This window comes from Rutilus rutilus (genome assembly GCF_951802725.1).
Source record: "Rutilus rutilus genome assembly, chromosome: 3".
Lineage (NCBI taxonomy): Eukaryota > Metazoa > Chordata > Actinopteri > Cypriniformes > Leuciscidae > Rutilus > Rutilus rutilus.
Window position 1 is genome coordinate 6,110,432 of NC_140211.1, and position 16,526 is coordinate 6,126,957.

Below are 16,526 nucleotides of genomic sequence, written 5' to 3' on the forward strand. Positions count from 1 at the left end.
TTGGCCTGATCTGGTTCTGAAGCTTGTTCTGTTCCAGTGGAGAATCAGTGATGTGAAACGTTAATCACATTCATGTTAATATTTAAAAGTGTCTTTATTCATAAAGTGTATCTTTATGTACTGTGATATAATGCATTATAGTTGTGTGAAAGGTGTATGATTCTATATTATTCATACATTTTTAATAGGGTCGGGAACATGTTATACAGGCAACATTCAATAGGGAGCAAAAAAAAAAAAAATTAAACAAACAAACAAACAAACACAAAACAAGAGAACAAGAAGAACTATGAAGAGAGTTACAGAAATACACTGACATCACATTTATTGATGAGTATAATGTCAGATAATGTTGTATGTTGTGAAGCTCAGTGGTTCAAACTGCTGCTTTATTGTTGAGCATCAGTGAATCAGTGAATCAAACAGTGAATCAGTGAATCAAACAGTGAATGAGTGAACCAAACAGTGAATGAGTGAATCAAACAGTGAATCAGTGAATCAAACAGTGAATCAAACAGTGAATCAAACAGTGAATCAAACAGTGAATCAGTGAATCAAACAGTGAATCAAACAGTGAATCAGTGAATCAAACAGTGAATCAAACAGTGAATCAAACAGTGAATCAAACAGTGAATCAAACAGTGAATCACTGAATCGACTCTCGTGTCAGTTCACGAGTCCTGTGACGTCATCGTGTGTGATGATGTTGAATGCTGGACAATAATCCATCAGTTCTCCCCTGAATGAGCATCACAACAGAAACACTTTCAGTTCATGTAGAATAAACTCTAGACATGTTTCAGTGTGTGATTTACATTGTGTTGAATGAATGGAAAAGCTTCATATCTGTTTCTTCTGCTTTTAGTGCTGATGTCCCTCGTTCACTCTGGACTCAGTCAAGGTACTGTCCGTTACTGCAGTACATTTTAGTTTTTAACTAATGTGAATTGTGTTGTAGTAGTTTATTTGTCTTCATCAGGATCCCTCATTTGTCTGTTTGCTGATGTTTTATGTCCATGTTTTGCATATTTCACAGAATCATCTGACTGTAGTTCCTTAAGCTGCACAACATCACAGAAATCTGCTATTTATTCAATCAATTAAACAGTCTTGCAGTTGTAAAGTAGTTCAGTCAGACATTGATTTCAAAAGATCATAATCCACTGTATAAAACAGAAACGAGTTTTATTTGCATGTTTCTGAGTTTTTGCTGCAATATTAATTATTGACTGTGTGTCATTAAGATCTTGAGCACCAATGCTGAGCTTTATTCACTCAGTGTGGTTTAGCTGGAAGGGCTGGAAGAGAAAAGGGCTTGAGAACAGACAGACTGAAGTTAGTAAATTCAGTTCAAATCTTTAAACACTCAGACTGTAAACAGCATCATCTACTGGTCAGAACTGGGAGAGCAATAATACAAAGGACATGCAGACTGGATAAATATATCAGTTTCATTTAGTTTTTACCAACACATACATTTTTTATGTAATCATTACAATTTATAAGCAAACTAGGTTTTTAATTTAAGTGTTTTTCTCCTGATGAAGTTTTGAGTTCATGACAGAGATCTTGATACTGCGATGCTTTTCAATATTTACTTCTGTGTTTCTCAGTGAAACCTGTAGCGACGGTGAAGCCAGATCAGCCTGTGTTCATAGGAGAGACAGTCACTCTCACATGTGACATACAGAGAGGAGGAGACATTCAGAGATACAGCTGGATTAGAGATGGAGACACTGACTATCCATATACAACAACAGCAGAGTTCAGTTTCACAGCTGATGTGTTTCGCAGTGGTGAATACACTTGTAGAGGAGAGAGATCAGGCTCATGGACAGACCTCAGTGATGCTGTTACACTGACTGTATCAGGTGAGTCTTCATATTCACATCTGTTTATTGATCATCACTTATAATTTTCAACCACATCTGCTGTTATAAGAGGACTGACAATTCACTTTTTAGTAATTATTCAGTAACTGCACACGTGTGTGTGTGTGTGTGTGTGTGTGTGTGTGTGTGTGTGTGTGTGTGTGTGTTTTGTGGAGGTTTTAGTTCTTTATAAATTCATGTAAATTGTGACTTTCCAGTGTTATAAGCGTCTCCATCTTTGATATTTAGTCACTGTCACTATGGTTACAGGAGATATTCATGAGTGTCATGAGAATAGAAAAGGACTTGAGTGATTGAGTTCAGTTCTGATGAGTTTTGTCCTGAAGTCAGAGAGAATGACGTGACTTACAGATTATTAGTGTTGAAGTCAAAACCACAAACCCAGACCAGAGTGTTTTCACAGATTACACATTTTTGTTCTAAGAACATTTTTTAAACATTTTAGTTTTGGTGATGGAAACTTTAAAGGGATACTCCACTTTTTTCGGAAATATGCTCATTTTACAACTCCCCCAGAGTTAAACAGATGAGTTTTACCGTTTTCGAATCCATTCAGCCGAACTCCGGGTCTGACGGTACCACTTTTAGCATAGCTTAGCACAGATCATTGATTCTGATGAGTCCAGTAGCATTTCTTTCAAAATGACCAAAGAGTTTCAATATTTTTCCTATTTAAAACTTGACTCTTCTGTAGTTAAACCGTGTACTAAGATCGACGGAAAATGAAAAGTTACGATTTTCTAAGCCTATATGGCTAGGAACTATACTCTCATTCCAGCGTAATAATCAAGGAACTGTGTGGCTGTACCATGAGTGCAGCAGGCGTAATGATATGACGCAGCGCCTGAAAATAGTCCCCAGCTCGGTAACTTCTTCCAACGTGACCGGGACTAAGTTTGTCTAACATATTAGACCTATTTTCAGGCGCTGCGTCATATCATTACGCCTGCTGCACCCATGGTACAGCCGCACAGTTCCTTGATTATTACGCCGGAATGAGAGTAGTTCCTAGTCATATAGGCTTAGAAAATCGTAACTTTTCATTTTCCGTCGATCTTAGTACACGGTTTAACTACAGAAGAGTCCAGTTTTAAATAGGAAAAATATTGAAACTCTTTGGTCATTTTGAAAGAAATGCTACTGGACTCATCAGAATCAATGATCTGTGCTAAGCTATGCTAAAAGTGGTACCGTCAGACCCGGAGTTCGGCTGAATGGATTCTAAAACGGTAAAACTCAACTGTTTAACTCTGGGGGAGATGTAAAATGAGCATATTTCCGGAAAAAAGTGGAGTATCCCTTTAAAGTGTCTATTTTTTTTAGTGCTAGTGGAGCTTTTTTTTTTTTTTTTTTGGAAGGTTTGTTTGATGTTCCTAAAATATTATTTTACCCTAATTTGTATTAACAACTCAAAAGTCCTCCTCAAAAAAACTTTAATTAATCCAATAGGGAAAGTTATAATGATGTGCAGAAGAAGACTGGCTTCTTTGATTTAGTTTGTGGATGGTTAGGTAGAGCTCACAGCGGGTGATCGGTCAGAATCACGCAAGATTTTTTCATCGGAAGTATTTATGGAATTTACAGCTGCATGATTGAAAATGTACATTGATGTGTGGTTCTGAAACAGATAAAAGAAATAAGAAAAAAAATGTTGAATGCAAATGAATGATTATCATGCAAAAAACCTCTATTTGTATTAACTGTATCCTATTCTAATAATATAGCAGGAATAAAATTCAATAATATTTTAACATGGCCGAAACTGGCATTAAAAGAATGAAAAAGACTGTTCTGTGGGTCTAAACAGCTCCAACCATAACAATGAGAAAGGATAAACCATTCGCAATACAATGGCTCCCTCTGCTGGTCGCCTATATAACTACACCAGGCCGCGCCGAGAGGTGTCGTGATGACCAGTGTACATGCGGGAGGTGCGTGCCCTATAGCCAATTAACTGGATTGAAGGCGAATAGCTTACAAACTATGCGCAGAGGGTGCTTTAGCTTAACTGGTATTCTACAATGTATAACCAAAGATAATGCCCGAGTGACAACCTATAATACATCGATAGAAAGAAGCATCACGACACGAGGCCTAGCCGAGCAGGAAAAGCCTGAGCTTACATTTAGCAACACTGAACAGACAAAACACTACCAATCTAGCCTTAGCAATGACAGTAAAAGAACAACGAAATACCGATTCTTACTTGTAAAGACGCACACTAAAATAGGACAGTTGTATCAAGGCAGGTTGTAAGTCTGTGCGGTTAGCGGACACTACTGGTAAAAGTCTCGGACAGAATGCTACCAGCGTGCAGCGAGCCTGAGTCAACTTGTGATTGGCTAAGAGTCCAGGTGAAGCGAAGCGTCTTCCAGTAGGAGAGAGAGAGTCACAGTAAAGTGTCTGATGCTTAGCGGCCACAAGGCGCCTTTTTTTACAAGTGATGTGATTCACAGCAAAATCCTCAGTGTTGAATGAACTCGATGTCTAAATGGGTCCAAGAGTGTTAAAGATGAAGAAACTACAGTTTGTGTGCTAATTTTGAGAACGTTATTACAGACCAGATAACATTGAACACACATTTTATTAATGTTACTGGAACAATTTTTGTTCATAACTTTGAGAAATCCTTAACGTTAGCCAAAGTTATGATAACATTCCCTGTTAGCTGGTTATGGTTGTGGTTAAAGTATATTTATCACCATATGACCAAGACCAGTGTCGTGTATTTCTGTCACAGAATGGCACCATGAACTAAATCCCTCTGGAAACCACTGGTCAAATGCTTTGCTCTAAGACACAATAGTGATGTTTAACAGTTCATTCACTGCAGGGTTTATACCAGCAACATTCCCATTTACAACCAGCGTCTACAACCGAAGGTCCTTCTGGACAATCAGTTTTATTCCCTGAAAGAGCAGTTTGAGTCTTTATGTTTCTGTTTCTTCTCAGGTTTACCCACATCTACAGTGACTGTGACACCAGCCAGTCCTGTATTCACTGGAGAAACAGTCAATCTGAAGTGTGAGATAAACTCTGATCACAGTAACTGGAGATATGAGTGGTATAAAGACTACAGTGTAAAGTTACTGACGTCTGATTATCGTTACACTGTAAACAGAGACACTCTCACTATCAGAGGAGTAATTACATCTGATCAGGGTTGGTACAGGTGTAAAGGACAGATAGATGGAAGACCAAACTCATCAACATCAAGCTCTCTTTCTCTCTCTGTGAAGGGTGAGTTCAACATCATTGTCCTCTTAAACTCTCTGTCCTATTTATGATCACAAATACAATCGAGAGTCTTTGACTGGGATGTTACGTTCACACTAATAATGCGGTTCTCACTCCTCTTTTGAGGGTTAATTCTGTTTAATTCTCTCACAGACGACGTGTTCTTGTGTTTAAAACAGATTGAGAAAGACAGAACTGAACGCAGAGCTCTTAAAACCTATTGTAATAGTTAAAGTATTTAAACGGCATCATAAAAACACTGCGCTCATTACACATGATATGAACCAGTAGCTAAAATGATTTATTATATTATTATATTTAATTATTGTATTGCTGACTGCACTTACTGGAAATCTGTGAATCTTTGCACAAATGCTGTGCTTTAGACTGACTTCATCTCTCTTTTGAGGCTTTCAATCTGTTTAATTTTTTGTGTTCAAACTTGAAGGAGCAAAACTGAATGAAACTGAATGCAGAGATCTGAAATACATTGTAAAGCTGAAGTATTTTACTTGAAGTGTGATCTTATAACAGATAAAGACGTCTGTCTGACGCATGTGAACACAGACCTGAGAAACAGCTAAAAGAAGTGCAGTGTTATTGGCCGTTATACACTTTAATTAAAAAAATATATTGTTTTCATACTTCCATAAATATCGTTTTGTGCACTTACTGAAGTTTTTATACAAATGCAGCTTTGCTTTGATTTTCAGATGATCCTGTCGTCGTTCTGTCTCTGATTATGAATGTTGAAACTTTGAGTGTTGGATGAAATTAATCTTAATTCTAATGTTTGATAGACATTTGATCAACTTTCATTATCTCACCTGAAAATAATAATACTGTCATAATTTAATCTTCCTCATGTCGTTCCGAATCTGTATATTTTTCTTCTTTAGATTTAAAAAAATATATATTTATAATGTGCTGATCGCTATAATAATGAGATGGTGAACTTTTAGAGTTTAAAAAGGACACAAAAGCACCATAAATGTGTCATAAAATAAGTCCAATTACTCTATATGACAGAAATCATGACTAAGAAGAGTATTTTAGTCTCCATCATCCTGTCCAGAGACACAGTTTAGAAATAAAACACACAGCCTCTGTTTACTGTCAGTTTACAGTCATCTCTGATCACTGATGTTCTGCAGAAGAAAAAGAAAGACTGTCACTGTCAAAACTCTGAACACTGTGACCAGAAACAGAGACAGAAAGTTCAGACTGTCCAGTTATTTCACAGCAGAAATACAGGATCATTTTACTGAGTTTTACAGAGGAAAATAAACTGCAGATGTTCGACAGAAATCACTCAAAACACAAAGGAACAGGTTTAATGAAAGCTGCAAGCAGCATTTATCGGGGTTCAAGCAGTTAAGGCCTTTAATCACACAACCATCAAAAGACATTACGTTTTATTTAGCAAGCATTTAACAACTGCCATCATAGATGAAAAAGTAAATTTACAGCCAATACATGCAGTTTGCCATAGGAAATCTATGGTTTTAAAGCGTTTTTACAGTTATAGCACCTTTTTGCCTGAGTCTTCCTACAGTCTTGCCTGATCTCCACCACTTTTATTAGTAGTACTCAAAGTGTGCCTATATGTGTCAAATTTGTTGTAAATGGGTGATTCTTTAACTATGGTACTTTTCTTGTCCCTGGACAAAATAATAAAATCTAAAAAACATTTCTTATTTTTTGTTTTTTTCCACACTTACTTCACCCCAAGGGGAACTTATAAAATGGCTCAGTCATTGTTTTTTTAATATAATATGAGGCCTTTTATGCATGGTTTTTACTGTTTTCCCTCTGTCCCTAAGCCAGACTTTGTACCTTCAACCTCGCTTAATTTTAAATTAAATATTTAAATAATGTAGATTTCAAGTACAAATGATAAAATAATGTCTAATTCAATTATACATATTATATATTGCAATATTTATTCACATTTTCCTATATTTTTCATAAGTAGAACCCTTGTCCCTTGGGTTCACTGTCATTTCCACCACACTGTACAAAATATAATCCTGGGATCATTGTTTTAGGTTTGTATACTTGGTAATCATAGCAACAGAAACCCCACAGTGGAACACAAGGCTGGGTGAAAGGGTGACCTCTTTAGGGGGTAATGAATAGAAGAAAAATCAAGGTAAATATGACTAAAACTGAGAGTATGTTTATTAGTCGTCATTTCCAAACGGCTCATATTTCACATGGACGTACAAATAACTGGATAAATTTAATTTAATAATGTGTAATTTGTGTATATTTAATGCTAACTCTAAAACTAATATTAGCAGGCTAACATAGCATGATATTTTAGAGAGATATTTTAGAGAGAAAGGGGGAAATGTCATTTCCACCACGGTGTTCATTGTGGTGGTAAAGACAGGTTGTGGTGGAAATGACATTGTTCGTGCTAAACAGCAAATTATTTGGGCTATAATACTAAAACTTTAATGTAAAAAATATATATAATTAATTAACCCTTTCATGCATAGTGGTCACTGCAGTGGACAGCTATTAAAAAAACATTTTCTTAAATTTGCACGGGTTTTTTTGGCTTAGTTGCACATCAGCCTCTTTATTGGACCCTGATGCATCATCCTATACATTGCAACCAAGTGGCAAGCCGTTGTGTTTCGATTTTTTTCCCCCTCCAAACCAAGATGGCCAATGGTCAGTCAGACCCAAGTTGCTCTGGAATATCCACCCATTAGGAGACTCTTGTAGGTAAAAAATATATATATTGCAGCATCAAGCAATATCTAATGAGTAATATCACAGTTACATTTTCCAAGTTTTGATTTTAGATTGGGAGAAAAATCTGATTAATCATCTGTCCACTAGTGAACCTCATGCATCAATTACTATATTTCAGCTACAGTTCATACTTATACTGTGAATATTGTTTTTGAAAATACTTAATCTGCAGTGACTTTTTTGACTGTAAATAAATGTATTTGTATTATTAGAATGTAATTTTCATTGACATCAAAAAAGTCATGTGATTACATAATGTATGTGAATTGTAATGCATTACTTTACTTGTTAGATCAAAAAGTAATCTGATTTTGTAATGCATGCTACTTGTAATGCGTTTCTTTACTTGTAACATCAAAAAGTAATCTGAATGCATTGTGCATGTTATTTGTAATGCGTTACCCCCAACACTGATCATTTCAGATGAGATTGAAAAAAACGTATCGCTAGGTTTTCTCAGAGGAGGGCTATGATAGAAATGTGCATGTCCATCTTGAACATAATCAGAATTATCAGCTAAAAAGGGGTAAATCTCCATACTGAATGGTTTCCACAGTTGTACTTTGACAGACTGTAGAAAATTTTGATGGAATCACGTTCTCATGTTCTGATATCAAAGATACGCGAAGTGCAACTTGTATCAAGTTCAACTGCCTTTGCAATATTTTGCATTTATATATTTTTGTATATATTTTATAGTTTTCACATGATTTGATATAATTTTATTGATTAGTTTGTTAAATACACGTACTTTATCTGTTTGATTATTGTATTACGGTATGTTTAATACAGTATCTCTTAAGTTTAAACTATAAACGCATGCTGTCCACTCAAGTGGACATCTGAAAATCTCTTTGAAAAATGTGTAAAAAACAAACAAACAAAAAAAAAACTATTCAAATCTTGTTTTTCATGCCCTAAGAGCAATAAAAACACATAGGAAAAAAAATCCTGACTGAGGTTATCATAATTCATGCATGAAAAGGTTAAGTTAAGGTAGTAAGGAAATATTTTCTTATTTGTTATTGTTACAATATTGTTGGTAAATAAGAGAACAATAGATAAGTAAGTTTGACATGATGTCTTGGCTCTTTCTTTAAGATGGCAAGCAATACCACAGCACAGAGGTCAAGATCATATAGAGAAAGAATAAAATCAGATCCACTTAAATATTGCCTATTTTATCTGTTATTCAACATTATATTCTACAGGTTATATTAAGGTTATATTAAGGCAATGATGACATAAAGGGTTTGCTCTAGTTTGTACTAGTTTGTTCTTGTTCAGCATGTAGAAAGCAGTGAAGAAATGATTTGCTGATTTTTAACACATATTCATGTTTTTTTTTCATTGTTTTTCATTTAAAAATATTTATTATATGTTTTTGTTCACTAATGTTGTTGCTTATTGATTTGCTCTGGTTCACCATAGAGCAGTAGAAAAATAGTTTTTAACTGGAAGTTGCCTATCTATGTCATTTCCGCCACGCCATGTCATTTCCACCACAACACATATTTTAAAGTAAAATATATAAAAAACATACAATCAAAACAACTATATTCAGTGGTGTTGATAATTGTGCAGTTAGGGGTAAGATATGTGTATACACTTTGAGAAATACATGATTTTGAGCTATTATAAGTAAATGAAATGTTCCAGTGATCTAGTTTTAGGTGTTTTTTAGTGTAAACATTGTAAAATCTTTACAGTTAAATTTCTGAAAAATAAATAAATTACAAATTTGATCAGAGATTTGTGTGCTATTTAATCAAATATATTTATAACAGAAGATATTTAATTATTTTCTTTTCAAAACACTTGTTTTGCTATGTGATGGAAATGACCGTTTTCTTGGACTGTCTGATAAAAATGGCAAAATATATATATTATTCAATACAAATCATCACAGCCAACTTAAGGGAAGGTTTCTAGACAGATTGAGAAACCAACTGATACTAAAAAACTGTTTGTAGAAATGTTTTTATTTTCTGAAACTCTCTAGCTCAAAGAGTACCATAGTTTACCCAAAGAATTACCCAAATATGTCATTTTGATAAGGAGTTTAGACAATTATATTCAGTGGCGTAACGAGCCAACACCGGGGCCTTAAGTAGGATTATCAAGGCGGGCCCCTTGATGACGCAATTGATGACATTGATGACGCAATGTCCGCGAGTAGGCTACCATGAATAGGGCAGGATATGATCATACACAGCATATAAGAGATGAGATGACTAACAAAATTAGGAGGAGCCTACGCTCACCAAAAAAAACACACAAATAAAACACTGGTGACAGCGCACCATAACACATTGTTAGGCCTAGGTCCAAATACATAAAAAAGATGCTCTCTTACATTATAGCGGGATTTTCCGGGCTTTCCTATGTGCAACTGCAAAGTTGTCGATTAGATCAGGATTGTGCGCACGGGCATTCTCAATTGACCCTTCGCAGAGAGTTTGATTGACAGGCGATCTGACTAATCATAATCCGCCATTTTGTCCCACAAAGCAGTCAGGAGAGTTAGTAGATTAACTTTGGAGGATTTAACCCTCTGATGGTTTACGGGGTCTTTTTGACCCCAAATGACTTTTGCTCAAATTAAAAAAAAAGTTCCCTTTGTCCAAATGGTATGAAACCTTCTACGGCTCTCAACACTTTCTAGATCTACAAAAAAAAAAAAAAATTGAAATATCTGTTTTTATGTTAGCGTGACAAAATTTGTGACACTCGTGGTCTTCGGGGTCTCTGGAGACCCCGCAATCAAAATAGACAAAATTCATCATCAAAATCAGAAACAACGCAGAATACATCGACAGAAATGACAGAAATAAAGTGGCACACTTCCACCAATGCAAAAAGCATCCACAATGCTAAATTATTTTTCTCACAACACGCGTACACACACACACACACACACACACACACACACACACACACACACACATATAGAGGAATACATTTTTGAGACTATAAAAACTGTTCTCTTATCATTTGTCAAATAAAATCATCCAAAATGCAGTACCACCACAAAAATAAATTGGTGACACAGACACATTGAAAATGTGCGCACACACACACACACACACACACACACACACACACACACACACACACACACACACACACACAAAAAATGCTAAACTTTGACAAAAATATTTTATTTTTGTTATAATTGTGATTTTATAATATTTAGATATGAATCCAACTGAATCCAACTTGTGAAAAGATATCTTTCAGGTAGTCTAATAGCAAATAGCATATACTGGAGCTCTATAGCCATCTAGTGGTTAAAGTGATTTTTTTTTATTTTAAAACTGCATTTTCCAAAAAATGGGCATAAATGTTACATTAAACCATTTAAAATGATCCATGTTATCCCCATGAATGAAAGTTAGAAATCTGGGTCTTTTATAAAGTGAATTTTACATCAAATGCTGTTTTTTTGTAAAAAGCTTATTTAAATAAATATTTATTTATTTATTTATAGAAATTTAAAATATATCATAAATTCTCCAAAAAACTGCACAAATGTTGAGTAAAAACATTAACAAACAGAATAAAATTACATTTGTAAAAAAAAAAAAAAACTATTATCTTGTTACAAAATTAAATGTTATTGTCTGGGGTCTCTGGAGACCCCAAAGACCACGAGTGTAGACAAAAATAAAGACCATCAGAGGGTTAAATTTGAAAAACAAAGTGTACTGACGTCTTAGCACTTTAAAACAACATTCCTTTTATGTTCATTCATGTTTATTTTAATGCTATAAATTAACTAGAAGGAAGAGGTGATTGGTTCACGAGCAGCTTTACCTGAGCCTTGAGTCTACAGCGATCTGTCAGACACATTAAAGAGTCACAAAACGGTATTTATTGTTTAAATGTCTCTAAAAAATGACTACATTTGAAAGGTGAGACTTTTGGCGCTTTTCCATTACCAGTACCAGCTCAACTCAACTCGACTCGGCTCGGCTCGGCTCGCTTTTCGCTCCGTTTTCCATTGCTGATAGTACCTCCACAATAGTACCTGGTCGTCATAGCGACGCCGCAGGAAACTGCCGTGACTTAATCTTCTACGCGAGATACATCCGCTGCCACACACACAGGACAATGGAGGAAATCGAGTGTATGCTGTTTTTGGATGTTTTTGTTTTTGCTGTTTTTTATTCAGGATACTCCGTCTGGCGCGAGAATAGGGACGATTCTATCTGACCAATCAGCAGTCTGCTGTGTTTTCATACATTTTAGTATCGCCTCAGCTCACATAGAACCTCGCCGGAGGTGGTACGAAAAAAGTACCTGGAAGCAGGTACAGGCACAACTTTTACACAGTGGAAAACCAAACAAAGCCGAGCCGAGGCGAGCTGGTACTGTGTAGTGGAAAAGCGCCATTTGTTTCATATCAAAAGTACTTGTCTGTCAGCGCGCAGTCTCTTCTCTGATCCGCAATGTATTTTTCACTGCGTGAGAACTTGGTGTGGTGTGAGAGTGGCGTCGCTTGTCAGACATAGCAACAGTAAGTAAAGTGGGCGGGTCTTTGCGAATGGTCAATGACAGTATGGACGGGGATTCGCCACTCCCAATTCAAAACAAATTTCATCACAATCCATCATTGTTCGTTTCAAACATGTGAGAGCATCAAAATGATCCATGGGTGAATTTTTTTTGTCAGTTCCTATCATAATTTTAACATTTTGGCTTTATTGTTTAGCTATTTACCTATGTTTTCAAATTTCCTTTGTTTTTTTTGTTGTTGTCTCGATCGGACTAACGGCTTTGAAGATAAACAATTTTTTAAAGCTCTAAATGACACTTACAAAAACCATAAGGCGAAACCTGGCATGTTTGGTATTGTTGGACTCGGCAAGGATTCAGGAGTCTTAGGAGGTCACTCCTGTGAAAAAACACTGGCTTGAAACTTCTAAGGCTCCTTCAAGGCATTGTGCCAATGACGTAACGAGTTTTTTGAGATACACCAATGTTCTCATAGACTATCATGGCACCCTGGACAAAGACACTGCATGCCAATTTTCAGTAGACTAACAGTTGGGTGCGCTTATAGCTATTTTCATGATTTTTTTCACTGTTATAGCACAACCAAGTGGCCAGTTTTTTTCATGCCAACTCAGATTGATCTTATGAACATGTGTCCCAAGTTTTGCAAAAGTATCTCTTTCCGTTCACAAGTTATAACTGTTTTATAGTGCCACCAAGTGGCCAATTGTTGCGATTTTTTTTCAAGTGATCTCAGATTGAGCTCAGGAAGATGTATCCCAAGTTTAGCAAAAAAATTCCTTTCCGTTCACAATTTATAACCGTTTTAGTAAAAGTGGCCCTGGTGCCATCAAAGATTTTGGTTCCCCTTATCGACCGTTAATTGAAATTTAGATTTTTTTGGATGATTATTGATTGTCAGACTCCAGAGAATATTCTTGCAGTGGTTTGGTTCCGATCGGGCCAAAAACCTAGGAGAAGTGCGCAAAAATAGGTTTTTCAAAAAAATGCAATTTACTCGAAATTGGCGCCTGAAGGGCGAGCAAATTGGAGATAGCCATTTGTCCGCCTTGAGCCAAGGATTCCAACGATATAAGACACTTGATTCTGGGACAAACGGTCTAAGAGTTATGAGCGATTTTGAATTTTTGGTTGCTGTAGCGCCACCTATGGGCCAATCGGGGTCATACTCTGATAGGTTGTCCCCAAATTGAGGCCTACCATCTGGCCAGGTTTCAAGTCTCTAGGCCTTACGGTTTGTCCTGCACGATGCGTTTTACGAATCCTTACAATTACAATAGGGTTTCAGCATTTCATGCTTGAACCCCTAATAATCACTGCATTTATAGTGGAAATAAAGTGAGTTTATAGAGAATCTTTAACCTCTAAAAGTTCTCAGCGGAATTTGAATGAAACTATTTAGTGACATAAAATATTGACAAATTTGTCTTTCTTCACAGATTTACCCACATCTACAGTGACTGTGACACCAGACAGATCTGTATTCACTGGAGAAACAGTCAATCTGAAGTGTGTGATAAACTCTTACAGTAACTGGAGATATGAGTGGTATAAAGACAGTGTAATATTACAGACGTCTGATTATCGTTACACTGTAAACAGACACACTCTCACTATCAGAGGAGCTACTGAGTCTGATCAGGGTCAGTACTGGTGTAAAGGACATGGAAGAGATGGAAGACCAAACTCATCAACATCAAGCTCTGCTGTTTCTCTCTCTGTGAAGGGTGAGTTGAACATCATTGTCCTCATAAAAACTTTCACTACAAACTTTCCACTGATGTCTGTGAGAAAGAGATGCGCTCGACAATCTTGTGCGTCTCATAACAGCAATATAGGCGTTACTATTTAGTTTAATATTCCACTGATTAGATACATTTACTTCAGATGACTTTCTATTGTATCTTTTTTCTTTTTTAACCAGCTTTTTTATCCCCATTATACTCTCTGTTGTCAGTTTCTTTGTCTGGACACACACACTGCATTAGTATCGGTTGTTGGTATCGGAGCATTTTTATGAATATGAGAGCGCAGTATCGGGCCGACACCAATACTGGTGTTAATATAGACCTTTCTCACTCGTGGTTATGGGCTCCAGAAAGGCCGCTGTGAGTAAGTTCAGTCACTCAGAGCTCATGGTGAACAACACACACACATTCTCAATCTCAACAGATCATCAAATCCTGGAGTCACCGGCTGTGTCTCATCTCGAAGGCTGAATCCTCCGGAGGTCACATTTATCTGCCGCAAACGTCATGAGGCTCTTCATCTCAGTAAACTGACCATTACATTCCCATGAGGAAACTACAACAGTTTACACTTCACTAGCAATAACGCTCAGGTTTATAATGGTGACTGTCCTGAAATAAGACGTTCTTTATGACGTATGCGGCCGATAAATGTGACGTCAAGAGGACGCAGCTTCGACATGAGACACAGATCCATGAAAACAGACGCTGAGAAGCAGCGAGTCGTTCTTCTCCTTTCTTTCAATATGCAATTTACATTCTTACTGCAGATTGTGCAATCATTATTATTTTAAACTTGTAATCTTTAAACAGTTTTTATTTTTATTTTTTTATTACTGATTAAACTATTGAGAAGTATATTACTGTGAACACAAATTATATTGTTTTTGATGGTTTCAATAAATTTAAAAAGAAAGATTGTCTGAACTAAAAACAATCTGTGCTTGTAAAGATTATATGGCTGAATAAGGTTTTTTTTTTTTATGTCTGGCCTTTTTTTAACATTTGTTATATGATGATATTTATCATATTTATTATTAAAAAGTTACGATTATCCACTTACTCATCCATAAACTTACCCGTGTCTGTCACATAACCTGTTAAAACTCTGAACTATAACTAATATTGAAATAACGAACTTGAGCGCGCAAAAGACGCGATATGTGAACAGGCCCTAATCTGACTTGAATAACACACCGGTCCCCTTCAACCTACCACCTTGATTCAAGAGTCAGTGCGCACAGCTGTCACAGCCAATGGGAGAATGAATTGCTAGAGAGGAGGGCGGGTCTTGTGCAGGAAGTGAACCAGTTCGCAGTTAGCTTCAGAGTTGCCAACTCTCACGCATTCACACCGTGAGAGGCCCTGTCCCAAATGGCGCACTTCATGCGGACTTTCGGTCTCGTGGACTTGAATTGCGCGTGCTCGCTGAGTCTATGAGTCCGTAGGCTGTCCCATTCAGCATTTTACCGCTCTGAAGTGTGCTCAGCAGCGCCCCCTTTGTACCCTTGAAGCGGTCTTCCACGAAGCCCGCATAGAAGCAGGCTCCACGCACTTTAACTACCCAGGAATCCTTGCGAAAGGCCAATCAGACAACAGATGGGAGGAGATTTCACTCGCGGATAATTGTTGACATGGCTGAGAAGAAAATATTACGGTTTTTATGACCTAAATGTACATTTTATCAGTGGTTACCTACAGTTTATACAAACATTATGGTAATCGACCAGTGGTTGATGTCTCAAACATAATAATAGCGCGTTTAATAATACGATCGCATTATGATTCATTAAATAAATAATGGCAGGGCTTTACTGAGTCATATGTAAACATAGTATGAATATTGAAACCTGTAAATTCATCTGAAACTCATGCACATTTTCATTATGTTTTAAAATTGCAATCTTAGTTCAAATGGAACATTATGTATTATTATGTACAACTGTATACATCATTTAAATAAGCATGGTGTATCTATTGTCTAATGCCCAGGTGATATGCACAATATCAAAATATAGAACTGTAAAATTAGGCTGTGTAGTTGACATGGAGATAAGACGTTGGAGCGCAAAAAATGTGATTTCTCCTGTCCAACAACAACCAGACCTGTAATATTTCTGTCAGTAAGGTTATTTTTCACTCTGATTTCTCTGAAAATAAAAAGCTAGATGATATATTAAACTTTTTCTGTACGATGGGTAAATATCATATTCACAAAGCAAGATACCTTAAATTCAAACCTAGTTGCAAATTTTTTGCTTATGATTTACAGTTATTCTTCACTTCAAAAAATCCCCTCCAATAAAAGAGCTTCGAAAATATCCTGTATTATAGAACAAGTTTTATATAAATTGTAAAAATATTT

At 36.3% G+C, this 16,526-nt stretch overlaps 1 protein-coding gene across 1 annotated transcript in view; it reads left to right on the top strand.

Moving 5' to 3' along the window:
- Positions 1 to 870: 870 nt before the first annotated feature.
- LOC311288466 (Fc receptor-like protein 5) overlaps positions 871 to 16,526 on the top strand; it is a gene marked incomplete at its 5' end in the record, with an annotated part of 39,814 nt that continues 24,158 nt past the window's right edge. The window contains 4 exons of the mRNA XM_084405884.1: positions 871 to 901; positions 1,614 to 1,871; positions 4,845 to 5,132; positions 13,853 to 14,140. Of these exons, the coding sequence (XP_084262010.1) occupies positions 871 to 901; positions 1,614 to 1,871; positions 4,845 to 5,132; positions 13,853 to 14,140 (865 nt within the window). The remainder of the gene's footprint in view (positions 902 to 1,613; positions 1,872 to 4,844; positions 5,133 to 13,852; positions 14,141 to 16,526) is intronic.